The 15,257-nt window shown below is 42.0% G+C and overlaps 1 protein-coding gene across 7 annotated transcripts; it reads left to right on the forward strand.

Moving 5' to 3' along the window:
- Nucleotides 1-452: 452 nt before the first annotated feature.
- On the forward strand, nt 453-12,715 carry LOC310675144 (uncharacterized protein). Of its 7 annotated transcripts, none has more exons than XM_083435306.1 (10): nt 711-809; nt 1,105-1,144; nt 2,107-2,439; nt 3,293-4,906; nt 5,710-5,775; nt 6,651-6,751; nt 7,503-7,591; nt 7,891-8,036; nt 10,663-10,815; nt 12,119-12,707. In XM_083435306.1, the coding sequence occupies exons 4-10, from the start codon at nt 3,394-3,396 to the stop codon at nt 12,430-12,432; spliced, it is 2,382 nt and encodes a 793-aa protein (XP_083291432.1). In that variant the 5' UTR covers nt 711-809; nt 1,105-1,144; nt 2,107-2,439; nt 3,293-3,393; the 3' UTR covers nt 12,433-12,707. The 7 variants fall into 7 exon arrangements, with proteins under 7 accessions (XP_083291436.1, XP_083291434.1, XP_083291435.1 ...); XM_083435307.1 differs by having other exon boundaries at nt 718-809; nt 2,104-2,439; XM_083435308.1 differs by lacking the exons at nt 2,107-2,439; nt 12,119-12,707 and adding an exon at nt 11,946-12,112 and having other exon boundaries at nt 455-809; nt 3,287-4,906.
- Nucleotides 12,716-15,257: the final 2,542 nt, after the last annotated feature.

Here is a 15,257-nt window from a genome sequence, read left to right on the forward strand (position 1 = left end):
AGCACGTCAAGTGCAAGTAGATAAATAGGTACCGCTCTGGCGGGAAGGTAAACGGCGTTTCCATGTGCTGCTCTGGTTTCGCCAGAAGCGGCTTAGTCATGCTGGCCACATGACGTGGAAGCTGTATGCCGGCTCCCTCGGCCAGTAAAGCAAGATGAGCGCCGCAACCCGAGAGTCATCAGCAACTGGACCTAATGGTCAGGGGCCCCTTTACCTTTACCTTTAAAAAGAATACAGAGCACGTGCCTCATGAACCTCTCTGGGAATGGTATAAATAGAAACAATCTTTATTATCAAATTTAAAGGCATGTTTTACAACAACAGCTAGCAAACACCATCTACCCACATTTGTTTTTATGTCCATCTGCAAACTTATTTCTTGGGGGCTTGGCTTATTAAGCAAAGTGAAACTTACTTCCAAGTAAACATGCAAACATCCTCTCAAGCAAGCGAGCCCTCAACTATTTAATTAGTGCTACCTGGCACCTTGTAATCTGATTGGATAATAGAATGCCTTTGGGTGGAGGGATAATTGGCTGGCCTTGAAAAGTGAGAGAGATTCCAGCCACAGGCTTCCCTAAGAGAGACCAAGTGAAGCAGCTGCAGCAGACTCTGAATGGTTTAGGAAAGGAGCAGCTGTGGAGATATTTAATGGAGGGGCTTGGTAAAACTTTATGATGAAGTTGCTTTTTCCACTGGCATTATTTCTTCTTTTGCTTTGCTCTTGCTCATTAGGGAAGGAAGCTACCAAGCAACCTTCCAGGGGTTTCCCGACACCAAACTTTGATGTAGGAAAACATGATGAACGGGTGAGTATTGGTGTTGTTCCAAAGAGTCAAGTCAAAACACCTTTGCCCCAAGAGGGCTTCATGTAAGTGCCTCATTCTTCCATTTATATCCCATGTGCCTCTGATAGAAATAGCCACATATGTTAAATAAACGCACCATTTCCTCTGTAGAGTAAACTGTGCACTTCCCGGAGTTAATGGGATTTTGGCACTTAATAAGCAGTGAGCCCTGGAATGACTGTGTGTAGGGAAAAGCACTTGTATCTGTGCTATACTTGCATAACAATAAGAGTAAATCCCTTGGTTTTCTTTTTAGGCCGACACAAGTCTTAATGGATCCCAGGAATCAAAACCAGGTGAGCTTTAAAATTGACAGTGAAGGAGCAAGGTGATTCATTCATGGGTTTGCCAGCAATTTTGTACTGTGCACAAGTATTGTTGGGATTCGTGTACTTGGGGGGGGGGTGCAGTATGGCTGCAGGGCAGGCTCAATGCCAAAGGGATGATTCAAATGGTGATCCCTAGAGGCTAGTTGTCTTCCTTCCAGGATGGGGAGTGGGGCTGCTGCAGGGCAAGGAGCCTGTGAGCAATGGATTGCTGCTGCTGCTGCTGTTCTTCTCCCTGACTAAGCCCTTGGGTTGGGCTCTGCTAAAACAAAGAGGGAGAACTGCAAGAGAAAATGTCAGTCCCTGTTTTAAATCTGGGAAGGACAGGTGGTGTGTTTGTTTTGTATCCCCCACACTTTAAATGCAGGAGTGCCCACAGGGCAGTATTTACATTATGTTTATTTCTAAAGTATCACATTACTCCCATGGCAGAAACAGCTGCCTCTCCTATTCCAGCTTTAGGGTGTTCTTTGAATTTTGCAGATCTGGTATTTTCATGCCCCTCAGATGACCACCAGTGGGATTCTGTGATTTGATTTATTCTTTGCCAGTTTTCCTCAAGCCAATGTTTAGGCTCAGCTACTTGGGTTATGAACTTTGCAGCTGAGCAATGAGAAGATTCAGATTAACTGAGGAACTGGAGGGGCTGTAGCACCACATCCCTGGAATCTCCCTGTGTTGGGAGCCCTTGGGAGGGAGGTGTTGGGCTCAGTGCCTTGAAGCTGCAAACAGAGCCATAAGAAGGAGAAGTCAAGCAAAGCAAATCCCATTACTGGATGTGATGGCTCAGGTGCAAGAAGATGGAGGCTGTTATTTCTGAAACATATAACCCTGATCGACTACCTATAGTTCTCAGATAGTTGTATTTGTGCTCTTGATAGCTTACAGCAAATGGGATAGGAAATACAAACTTCCAACATTTTCTTCAGCAGATTTTGTCCAAGTGGCACAATGATTGACTGGTTGGTGTCAGAAGATTAGTGTGGTGTTTTCCATACTGTCACAACCACAACAGTGGCCTCCAGTCAGCACCAAGGAGCCAGGGCTGTCAGCTTTTGACATACATGCCAACTGCACGTATATGCCAAGAAGTAAAATAAAATGATTTTTCAGCTTCATTCTTAACCCTGGATGATGTGGAGTTGTTTTATATCTGGAAAGGATGTGTGAAGTGGCCCTGTGATAAATCTTAGGAAATGTTTTTTTCTTGCCTTGAAAACTGGCAAATCGCAAGCAAATCGCAAGCAGTTGTGTTACCTCGCAAGGTGTGTCCAGAGTCAGCATTATTTTGAAGTTGCCTAAACTCAGGCAGGCTTCCACTTGTTTCCCAACCAGTGATCTGTCAACATCAGCAGTCTGCTTCTGGGGTGTGTGTTGGGGGGCAAGGGGAGCTTGTCTGAGCAGATCTTTTATTCCGTCTCTCTTTGTCTATTGTAGACCTATAGTTGGCCTGTGAGCAATATGGCTATACTGCAAAACAGGTAGAACACCGAACTGCCTGGCCAGATTGCCATAAGCATAACTAATACAATGTATGAAGTGCTTCCAGATGCTCAAAGCATTGAATAAAGGCCAAGAAACCAGGCCAGTCCCTACTTAGCTTTGCAAATGTGCTAGCAATTTTATTGTCGTTCTTCTAATGCAATAAACCAGGCATAGGCAAACTCTGGCCCTCCAAATGTTTTGGAACTACAATTCCCACCATCCCAGCTAACAGGACCAGTGGTCAGGGATGATGGAAATTGTAGTCTCAAAACATCTGGAGGGCCAGAGTTTGCCTATGCCTGCAATAAACCAATCGTGCTCAATAAATGGATGCTCCAAACTTCCATTTGTTCTGCCACTACCCCCTGAGGAAACCCGCAGTTTAGTGCTGAATTGGAACAAATGGCAATTGGTTTTTTCACAAATTGCCATCGATTCTGATTAGCATGAAAGAGCAGGTTTTCAGGAGGAAAATGGTGGGACAAAGGCAAGACCACTCAGACCTGTGCCAAGAAAGCATAGGACAAACAGAAAACCCCTTGGACCCATGCTTTCTAGGCTCCGAACAAGCGGAAGTGTGGATGAGCCCAAAGTGATGGTGATTGTACACCTTCTTTCATCTTCCAGCTACAGAATTGGGATTCCCTTGGCTGCTGGTGTATCTTCCTGTCACAAGTTGCCACGCTGTCTTGGAGGGCGATGCTGGAACTTTCTCTCCTCCAGATCTGAGCAGGATGCCAGGCAACAGCTGGTGCAACTGGACTATCTGGGCTGGTGCTCACAAGCACATCTTGATTTACATAGAAGGATTTGAAGGGATTTCACAATGTGAAGAAAATCAGGATAAGCTCATATTCCAAGGAGTCTTATCAAGTGTTGAAAGCAAAGTAACTTATGCATGCAGAAACCATGGTACTTTGGTGTTTGCTGCACAGGCTGTGGCTGTCCACGTAGTGTTTTTGTCAACAATGTCTTCTCACAACCATAGCCATAAATATTTTAAAGGACGGTATTATGTATTTGAAGATTATGAAACTTTTACTGGTGGTGAAAGGCCAGTTGTGAAATCTAACAGCAGTGCTGGACTTTCTCCCAAGTCTTTTATAATGCACTCACAGCATATTTTGGACTTTGTAAACACTAGCAGAAAGCTTAGTGGCGAAAATGGGCTTCCTGCGACTAGTAAAGAGAGGTGGTGGGGAAATAGCAAGGCTACAAGCTTAGAATCATTCCTACAGCCTACGGTTTCTCTCTTGAAAACCCCAAAAAAAGTTACCTTGAAACCTCTTAATATAAAGAGGATGCATGTTGCTAAGCCAACTATTGATGACATTAGGAATGGGAATGAAACCTCTTCCAGCAACTTCAAGAAAACTCTAGTCTTAGACTCAAGCAGTTTTCAGAATGAAGACAAAGCAATTATGTACAAGCCAATTGCCTCTTCAGCCACACTACGTGTGTCCCCAAAGGTCAGAATGATGACAAAATCGGTGGCAATGAAAGGTCATGGAACTGTCACTGAATCTGTCAATCTTCAAAATAGTGGGCACAGAACCACACGCTGGAAGCCAGCATACATGAGCAATACTGGGAGAACAATATTAGGAACATCCGCCTTGAGTGGCACTACTTTTCCACAAATGTTCATGGAAGATCAGAGAACTCCAGTTTCACCTCCTAAAAGTATCCCAGAGAAGAAGCAAGAAGAGGTTCCTCACTCACTGCTGACTAATTCTGAGTTCTCCAGGAAAATCATGGATGAAATGGAATTTCAACACTTGGAACTGCAGGAAGTATTTACAGGAGAGCAGAGGAACAATCAAGCCTTTGGAGAAGAGAATGACAACAGTGATAAGTACATAGCAGTGACTGCTGCTGTAGGAAAAAATGACTCTCGTGGAGCAGAGCAGCTCACTACAGAAATGCCAGACATTCCTACAGCCAAGCCAAAAACCTATCTGACCACTGTAGGGTACCCTAATGTGCTTCCTGCTCCTTCTCTAAGGATGCTTAATAGGAAACTCTTGGGCCCCACAACCACTACAGCTACGAATTTCCAGGCTGTTCCCTCAAAGAACTCAAAAGGTACCCAAGTAGAGGCAGTTTCTACTTTGCTTCCAAACAATCCAGTAACCAGAAATGCAGAGCGACTGCAAAAGAAACGCACAAACCCAAACCCTCCCTACTCACCTTCTGCTCAGGTGTCAAGTCAAAAAACTTCATTGAAAGCAGAGAATAATTCCTATGGTAAGTCTTGTTACCTCTAAACTGCTTATCTATCAGCTGAGGCTGGTAAATGCACAGAGCTAATTGGGGAAATTACAGAAGAAATCCTTGCTAGCCTGTGTTTCAGAAATCTGGCTTAACTCCATTGAGCAGTGTGTGGTTTTCAGCTTTTTCTAGTGTTTGATATAGGAGGGGGAGTCAGTAACTGTTGGCAAACGAAACAAAATTGTCATTCTAAATCCGAGCTGCTTCACACATTGAATTTCCTCCACTCGTTCAGTACTGGTCAGTCACTTTAATTATGAATTGTCACTGCTCTTCCTTTGCAGAATTTTCACTCTGTACTGTTTGCATTTAATTGTTTTTATATTTATTGATTGATTGATTGATTGATTGATTGATAATGGAACCCTACTGTCTGACAAAACGCCAGCTATGTTTTCTCTCTCTCTCTTTCTTTGTGTTTGTGTCTATATTCGCCTACCGACTGATATTCTCGTTCACAAAAGACTTTGCCACAATCCATTTGTTAAATCTTTAAGGTACCACAAGGCAAATGCCCCCAATTCTCTGAAGGCTGTCAGATGTCTTGTGTTCAGTGATAAATGTTTTACTTGTGAATATAAACATGTGTGCAAGCATAAAGTGTATTTTCATTCCACATATTGCATATGGGGCTGGGGGGGATTATTTTGCAATAAACTGTATGTACTGTACATGTGAGTCAGATACACTTCTGACTTGGTGGTGTTCATGGGCGTTGCACTAGAACTCTCATGTTCCAGATACTAGATTGATATTTTTCCGTTGTCTTTCTTCCATAGAGAAGGATTCTGTTTTGAAGCCCCATGACAATAATTTTGTACTGGAATCTGAGCACAATCCTGGAGGTAACGTTTCCATATCCCCTTCCTCAAGGGTGGAAGAAGTTTTTAAAAACTTGCTTTCCCAGTGTAGTTTAATAATAATTAATAATAATAATTTTATTATTTGTACCCCACCCATTTGACTGGGTTGCCCCAGCCACTCTGGGTGGCTTCCAACAGATATAATAACAGCAAAACATCAAACATTAAAAACTTCCCTATACAGGGCTGCTTTCAGATGTCTTTGCAAAGTTGTGTAGTTATTTATCTCCTTGACATCTCATGGGAGGGCATTCCACAAGGAGGGTACCACTACCAAGAAGGCCCTCTGCCTGGTTCCCTGTAGCTTCACTTCTGCCTTTGGAGGTGGACCTCCGTGTCCAGACTGAACGATGGGGGTGGAGACACTCCTTTGTGTATACTGGGCCAAGGCTGTTTGGGGCTTCAAGGTCAGCCCTGGGAGCCAATGTAGATCCTTTAAATGGTTGGGTGAACTGATACATCACTGACTGTTAACCAAATGATACTCGTGCTGCAAGTCGGCCCTTTGGGTGCAGGGAACACCTTCCTTTGTGCTTATTTATTTACAGCATTTATATCTCACCTTTTCCTCCAAGGAGCTCAAGGTGATATACATGCTTCTCCTCATTTAATCCCCACAACAACCCTGTGAGGTAGGTCCATCTGAGAGACTGTGACTGGCCTAAGGCCACCCAATGAGCTTCATGGCTGGGTGTGGATTTGAACCCTGGTAGCCCACGTCCTAATCTGACATCTTAACCACTAGACCACACTGGCTTAGGGGGCTGTTAGCTTTAAATACGGTGGCAAGCTGTAGGAATTGCTCTGCTATTTTCTGTATCCTCACTGTACTTTGGCAATCTTTGGGTCTTCTGCAGATCTTCTGTTTGAAATAAGTTTTGGTATAGAAAACAAAGGATGGAGCTCTGCCACTGGAAGTGAGTTGGAAAAAGCTCTCATAGACTCTATTAAGAGTCAGGTAAGAAAACAAATGGCACTGGTTGTATGCTAAAGCCGATTGTGTTTGTAATGCTATATGTCGGTCCTTTTAATAGAGGAGCTTCAAGTCCTCAATTTTAGTTCTTTATTTTTGAGGTGGGGGCACACCTCGCCTGTGGCACGTCATGTTGTTGCTGGTACCATGTCAGTTCCACAAAATGAGTTTAATAAATTTTCAAAGTGCACAGTTGGTTAAACATGGGTATGCAGACAAATTAAAGACAGCAGAAAGGTTGGATTTTCACCTTTTTGTGACGAATAAAATGGAAGCGCACAGAATCACCAGAAGGCACACAAGGAAAGAGACATCTTTGGCAAAATGGTGAGCATTCACTATTTTTGGAATAATAAGAGTTTTTGTGAAAGAGATTCAGAGTGACTAAGAGATGTTGATATTGAGAAATGGAATAAGAATTTTGTGAGTTAGAAGAAGGGAAAGAAGAGTGGAAACATATTGAAGAGATATAATAGATATATAATACATATTTATTATAGGTGCAATTGAAATACTTAAAGTAAAGTTATAAAAACAAAATACTATTTTTATATTACATATACTTGCGTAGTTGTCCCATAGCAGGAAAAACTGAGATCCACCATAACTGGGTGAGGCTTTTGTTGTTATTTTCAAGAGGCTATTAATTATGCTATCGGCACCTTTGTTTCTGTTGCCATTGATTTAACCATTGGTTATCTGTAATATAAACCCACAGTTGGGCTTTTTTTTCCAGGTACAAGAGAAAGTGAAACTCCTCTCAATCAAAGTCAAGGAAGTCAAGTTAAAGGAAATTATAAGGAAAGAAGAAGCTGAAACTGAGAGGTATGTCAACTAAGCTATAGATTGCCCTAAAATGGTAACAAACTTGGTTTAAAGCACCCTGATAAAGCATGCTATTCTTTATCAGTTGCACTTAATGCGGAAAAGCCAACAATATTATTTTCAAGCCAACAATATTATTTTCAACCCTTCTTCCTTCCTTCTCTGTAGTAAACCTTCAACTTGCCTTCTGTCTTCTTATTCCCAAGCTAATACCTTTATTATATGTGCTCACCTACTAGAGAAGGGAAATGTTAATGTACTCACTCATTTGAAATTAATACTTCCATTTTTATATGTAGACAAAATGGTCCGAACCTGATATTCATGTTCTGGCTCCATCTAACACCAGAAGAAAAGAATATATCACACTTATTGCATTTGCAACTGGAAGAGCTTGGTGGAGCATCTGTGGAACTTGGCAAGGTTCAGACAGTTGTGGTGAGAGGTGTGTAAAAAGAGTTACACGATTTATGGGTGGTATAAAATAACAAGTTAGATAGAGATGGGGAGGTCTGGGATGGGGGAGTAAAGGGGGGGGGATTCCACAGGTCTTCCTATCACTAGCTAAAAAGAAACTTTAATCATTCAGTGAATAAAATTCTGGGCTTGCTATTTTTGCATCAGTGAAGGCAGGAGGAAAGAATAGCCCTTGAATCCACAGAACAATTAAGCTGATCACATAGGGCTGGATTCAACTGAACAATTGCATTAATGAGAGCCAGCACAAGGTCTTTCGCCAGCACAAGAGGGGTTCTCCCAAATAGGCTTGGGGGGTCAGGAGATCCCCCAGAACAGCAAACAGAGGGTTATTGTTCCATCATGCAAGCAAAAGTGCTTTTGCAGACAGAACGACTGTAATAGTGTGATGTTGAATTACACCTTAACATTGTGTCACTGTCTCCTAAATCAATTTAGAAGTTGATTACATGGCATAAAATGGGACTGAAACTTCATTCAAGTTGGTATCAGTTGAAGGATGCAATCCAGGTATTGCATGCAGTTTGACCCACATAACTCTACAGCATACAACAAAAGCCTAATACCTGCTTTTCTCTTCAAGAGAGGAAAATTTGGAGCAGGGAAGCCATTAGGTGGCATGTGTAACTCTTTCCCACTGAGAGCCAGTGTAGTGGTTAAGAGCAGTGGACTCGTAATCTGGGGAACCGGGTTCGCGTCTCCGCTCCTCCACCTGCAGCTGCTGGGTGACCTTGGGCCAGTCACACTTCTCTGAAGTCTCTCAGCCCCACTCACCTCGCAGAGTGTTTGTTGTGGGGGAGGAAGGGAAAGGAGAATGTTAGCTGCTTTGAGACTCCTTAGGATAGTGATAAAGCAGGATATAAAATCCAAACTCTTCTTCCCAAAAGTTGCTTCTCTTCAAATCATCTTGTTTCTCCATCTGCCTTCCCCTCATGGAGTTTGAAGCACATTTGCCTTTGGCTTCTAGCACTTTATTTTACAATGACAGGCCCTGCTCCAAAGCAAGTCATTGTTGAAACCATGTACATGAAGACTATGGGTTATCCCCTCAAGTGTCCATGACCCAGCTACACTATGCATTTAAAGCCGTATCATACCACTTTAAGAAGTTACGGCATCCCTGGGGACTGCAGTTTGTTAAGGGTGCTAAAAATTGCTAGAAGACCTCTATTTCTCCTCACAGAGCTACAATTCTCAGCATGATTTTGTTGGGGGTACTGGTCATTCGTTTTCAGAAAACTGTCTTCCTGAGTTTCTGCGTGTAAGATGAAACTCTGGTTGTGAAGCTGGATTGTTTATACCGGTGCAAATATAAGACAGTGAAGTCATGGGCACGCGCAGCGCATTATGTGAGAGTGACTAAGAGAGAGTTTCGGTTTTGATCTGCTGAGAGGATGCAAGCGGATTTGCCGCGGGGATCTACAGTAGTTTCTGTAATTAGCAACTGTTAAGTTTAATGACAGGCAATAAAGTAATCGGTCTCATCAATCGAGACTCAGGGCCAATTTCCTCACGCTTAGCTGCAGACTGTATTTCAGCTCTGCTAAGAGTCTGGTCGGAAGTGTGATGGGCAAATCTGTTTATGGCAGCCTTCACGCCATAAACAGCAACAGCCAATCCTTTCCAGGGAATTCTGAGAATTTTAGCTCTGTGAGGGGAATAGGTGTCTTCTTACAACAAACTACAGTTCCCAGGATTCTTTTGGGGAAGCCATGACAGTTTAATGTGGTATAACAATGCTTTTAGGTGTATAGTGCAGCTGGAGCTTTAGTGTTGTCGAGTTAAAAAGCTAGTGGTGGTGAAGATCATCCACCCTTGAGATTTCAGCCAATTTTGTTGACATTCTGGTGCGCCACATGCAAAGTACATGCTTCAGCAGGATTTCTGGTACAGCCATAATGGAGGTTGTGCAGGGCTTCCACCTGTGAGGAAGTGCTTGTGACATGCTTAACCATGAAGTGATCATTGTGAGTGAAAGAGCTGGGCGTGGGGTGGGGTACCATAGAACGAATGCTACAGGAAAAGTGGGAGGGAATTTTTTAAAATGTCTACTGAAAGAGGTGAAGAAAAGGAGAAGATGGGAAATTAATCAGCTATAATTCTTCAAATACTGCATGCAGTGCTCATATCTAAAAAGGTAGCTGGCTAATAAAAGCTTTGTGCATGCAAAGACTAATCCTTAACATCAGGAAAAGTCAAAGCTTAAGGAAAATCTATTTTATTCCATACATATGGAATGCCATAGCATTGCATACCCCAACATTTTCATTTATATTTTTGTTATTTTGACTTGTCCTCTGTTTTCAGAATTGTTTGTATCAGTTGTTTCTAGTTTATATCTGTTTAGCTGGGATTGTGTAACATCTTTTTTTTCTTGTTTCTTCTTGCACCTATGTGACTTAGGGCTGTTGTCTTGGTGTTTATTCTGCCAATCCATGGGAGACAGAAGTGGCAGTAAGACAGCTTCCAATGCATACTAAATTCCTACTTAATTGGTTAGCTGTGGCTTATATGACTGGAAGTCTGAAAACATGCTATTCAAAGTTTATAACCATGTTACTGCTGAACAATTTTATTCTCTCTCTACCTGCCAGATGTGAATGAATGCAGCTCTGGGATTGGGCTATGTGGTGACAAGGCAATCTGTCGCAATGGATATGGTACATATATATGTCAATGTAAAGAAGGTTATGAGGATCGTTCTCCAAAAAATTCAGGAACCCTGTGCTTTCATAATCCACGGACAGGTATGTATTTATAAATCTGCTTTGGGATTTATTATTTATTTATTTATTTATTTATTTAGTATTGGAAATTAGAATGAAAATACTTAAGGATAAGAATAAAAAGAATTAGTAAGAATAGTAAATATGTTATGCTGCTTAACATAACTGCAGTTTGCATTAAAATGTTAAAACTAAAATATAAATGCTTATCACAAAATAAAACAGAGACACATTGGACCATTAGAAGGTGTCCCTTCTCGTTCTATGGGATATCAGTTGGGTGCACATCTTAATCTGGAAGCTGTTCTCTTGCTTGTAGGGGATGTGCATGTGGCAGTATATTCTTCTTCTTAAACCCCCCCCCCCCCAGCCAGCTGGCACAAGACTGGGCTCATCCTACGGCAAGGTTTTTTTTCTTATGAACAGTAAATCTTGTAGAATCAGACAGAGGGTGAGTTTGAAATAATTGTCCATCTTAGAAGAAGTATGCTATTTGCATTGGAAATTCAACCTGCCAGTTTACCGTAGCAACCTCTTAAGCTGTCAGAGTAAGATTATGCCTTTTTAGTTGTACTGTGGCTCCTGAAAGTCTTTGATGTAGTTATGCTTCTGTTCATATCACCTGAGAATATATGGATGAAGGTGGACACAGTGTTTAAAAAGCAGTCACGGTGAGTTCTTCAATAGTGTGAGCTTAGCCTTAACAATTTGCATGACAGACAGATATTCAGGCATGTGTGCCAGCAAGCCTTATGCTGATTCAGCCTTCAGTCCTGCATTTTGCTTCACATTTGGTGTGAGCTGTCTTCCTTTTGTTTCAGGTGTGATGTGCATTTTGTTCTGTTATATGTTCTTCCTTGACCTTATAAAAAAAGAAAAAGAAAGAAACAGCAAAGCATTTTGATAGTTGCAAAACTGCCCTAAGCAGTGTAAGGAAGTGATGGTTAGTAGCCTATGGGTGTTGATGGGCAGGGGGCTTTATCCCAGATTTGCTTTTAAACAAAGAAATTCAAACTGTGCATAATGGCTGCAGAAAGCAGGGCTGTATTTTCCAGAAGAGGGCAAGTTATGTTTGCACTCCGTGTGGCAGGAGAACTTCCAAATTCAGCCTTACTATGTTCTAAAAATGTTGTGTCTTCACCCTAAGATAGTTAACTCCTGTCCTGAGTGTGGAGGAGCATGAAATGTGAATGTTGGTCTCCTAGAATCCTTGACTTGTTCTATACCATGTTGGCTGATCTCTTTTGAATATCGAAGCCAATTTTGTGCGCAAAAGCATTTGGGAAAGAACGAGTTCAACAAAGCAGTTTTATTTGTCTTGCAGGCATTAGCTCCTTGTTCCGCTATACCGAGATTCTTGTAGGTACCACTGTTTTTTTCATCTGTGCTCTTGTAGTGGTGATCAGTGTGCTGTGCAGCATAGTAAAAAATGAATTTACTAAGAAAGACTTGCACTCTCAAGAGGCTGCTTTGCCTGGGACATCGACATCATTTGATCAGAATAACATCCACCCTCTCCTTAGTCTAGACCCTGGCCTGTTAAAACTCAGAGCCAAGTCGCCAGAACGGCCTTTACAACAGAGAACTAGCCCCAGTGAAACGTACAGAGTATCTCTTGAGCAGTCTGAATGTTTATAAAGAAAATGCAATATAAGTTGCACCCCCCCTTTCCCATATCATAATCTCCTTTCATGTCTTGTTAGTGAGTAGATGCAACATTTTGTTTCTTAGCAGTTCTTACCGAATTCTTTTTATTACCCCTTGCCCTCTACCCATTTCCCCCAATATCTTGATTAAAATGTAACTCTTATAGTATTTTTTTCTTCAGTTTATGGGCAACTGTATTTTCTGTCTGGCTTTATATATAAACAGCAATGAATGTGACTTCTGTTCATGACTGTTAATAAACCTGATATCCTGCTCTTTGTGTAATTGTGTATCTTGGGTTAATAGTCAAAATAAATGCATGGGGCAATGGAAAGGCTGTAGGGTTGTTTCTGGACAACCTGTTTATTCAGGTGTTCATCCTGATTTATTTTCACAAAGTTTGTGGGTAGCTTAGACAACACCAGCTATTTATTTAGCATATGTTTTGGTCTGTAAACCAAGGGGAGTCCCACCCCCTGCCATTCCCCCCCCCCCAGATTATTATTAAAGTTTTCTCAAAACATTAAAATAGTATCTAGAGCAAATAGAAACAAAAAGACAAGAAATAGAGGAGAGAGAAGAACAAGAAAATAGAAGAAGAGAAGAAAAAATAGTAATAATCATAATAAAACACAAAATTATATGTATATATCCCTCTGTCATAATTATACCTTAATCTTCAATCCACATGCAAAGAAAGTGAGTCTTCCAGCGCTCACTTCCCCCTTTCTCAGCCTCACACTTTGAGGAAAACCACCCTGGCCTGTTTTTCCCACTGGTCCCTCTCGTCTATCCATCACCTAGACCTAGTGGTGGGAGGAAAAAATCCTTAAATAAGAGACACGGGGGAATGACTAATGGACTTCAATGTCTGTACACTAATGCACAAAGCATGGGAAATAAACAAGATGAGCTTGAGCTCTTGGTACAGCAAACTAAATATGACATAATAGGCATCACTGAAACCTGGTGGGATAAGTCCCACGATTGGAATGTAAAAATGGAGGGATACAATCTATTTCAGAGAAACAGACCAGACAAGAAAGGAGGAGGAGTGGCGTTATATGTCAGGGATGTGTATACCTGTGAAGAGATCCAAGATTTAGAACCTCAAAGCCAAAGTGAGAGCATTTGGGTCAAAATTAAGGGAGAGAAGAATAATAGTGACCTCATTGTGGGAGTTTACTATAGATCCCCAAGCCAAACGGAGGACATAGATGATGCCTTCCTGGAACAGATGGCCAAGCATGCAAAAGGAAGGGAGATAGTAGTAATGGGGGACTTCAATTACCCAGATATTTGTTGGATGTCAAACTCAGCCAAGAGCATAAGGTCAAACAGATTCCTCACTGGCCTTGCAGACAACTTCATTGTCCAGAAAGTGGGAGAAGCAACAAGAGGAACAGCCATTTTAGATCTGGTCCTAACCAATGTCGATGACCTGGTTAATGGGGTAGAAGTGGAAGGATCATTAGGCGCAAGTGATCATGCTCTTCTGAAGTTTACTATACAACGGAAAGGAGCAGCCAAGCATACTAGGACTCAATTTCTTGACTTTAAGAAAGCCGACTTCATAAAACTTAGGGAAGTGCTGGGTGAGATCCCATGGACAGTAATACTAAAAGGAAAGGGAGTTCATGATGGCTGGGAGTTTGTTAAGAGGGAGATAGTAGAAGCACAACTTCAGGCAATACCAATGAGACGGAAACATGGAAGGTGCCTAAAGAAGCCAGGGTGGCTATCTAAAGAACTTTTAACTGAGTTAAGATTAAAAAAGGATGTGTACAAAAAATGGAAAAGGGGGGAAACCACCAAAGAGGAATTCAAACAAATAGCCAGCACGTGTAGACACAAAGTCAGAAAAGCTAAAGCACAGAATGAACTCAGGCTTGCTAGAGAGGTTAAAAGCAACAAAAAAGGCTTCTATGGGTATGTTCGTAGCAAAAGGAAGAACAAAGAAACAGTGGGGTCACTCAGAGGAGAAGATGGTGAAATGCAAACAGGGGACACAGAAAGGGCTGAACTCCTCAATGCCTTCTTTGCCTCAGTCTTCTCCGATAAAGAAAACAATGCCCGACCTGAAGAATTTGGAGGAAATGATTCAGCAGAGGAAACACAGCCCAGAATAACTAAGGAGATAGTACAAGAATACTTGGCTAGTTTAGATGTATTCAAGTCTCCAGGGCCAGATGAACTGCATCCAAGAGTATTAAAAGAACTGGCAGATGTGATCTCAGAACCACTGGCAGTCATCTTTGAGAATTCCTGGAGAACAGGCGAAGTCCCGGCAGACTGGAGGAGGGCAAATGTTGTCCCTATTTTCAAAAAGGGGAAAAGAGAGGACCCAAATAATTACCGCCCAGTCAGTCTAACATCAATACCAGGGAAGATTCTGGAGCAGATCATTAAGCAAACAATCTGTGAGCACCTAGAAAGGAATGCTGTGATCACCAATAGTCAGCATGGTTTTCTGAAAAATAAGTCATGTCAGACTAACCTGATCTCATTTTTTGACAGAATTACAAGCCTGGTAGATGAAGGGAACGCAGTGGATGTAGTCTACCTTGATTTCAGCAAGGCATTTGACAAGGTGCCCCATGATATTCTTGTAAAGAAGCTGGTAAAATGCGGTCTTGACTATGCTACCACTCAGTGGATTTGTAACTGGCTGACTGACCGGACCCAAAGGGTGCTCATCAATGGTTCCTCTTCATCCTGGAGAAGAGTGACTAGTGGGGTGCCACAGGGTTCTGTCTTGGGCCCGGTCTTATTCAACATCTTTATCAACGACTTGGATGATGGACTCAAGGGCATCC

This window comes from Podarcis tiliguerta, assembly GCF_965153285.1.
Source record: "Podarcis tiliguerta genome assembly, chromosome: 3".
Lineage (NCBI taxonomy): Eukaryota > Metazoa > Chordata > Lepidosauria > Squamata > Lacertidae > Podarcis > Podarcis tiliguerta.

Excerpts from the sequence above, each read along its gene's own strand:
- LOC310675144 (XM_083435304.1), top strand. The coding sequence starts at position 675 with ATGATGAAGTTGCTTTTTCCACTGGCATTATTTCTTCTTTTGCTTTGC. Across the intron at positions 810-1,104 it reads TAGGAAAACATGATGAACGG|GCCGACACAAGTCTTAATGG; the intron begins GTGAGTATTGGT and ends TTTTCTTTTTAG. Across the intron at positions 7,592-7,890 it reads GAAGAAGCTGAAACTGAGAG|ACAAAATGGTCCGAACCTGA; the intron begins GTATGTCAACTA and ends TTTTATATGTAG.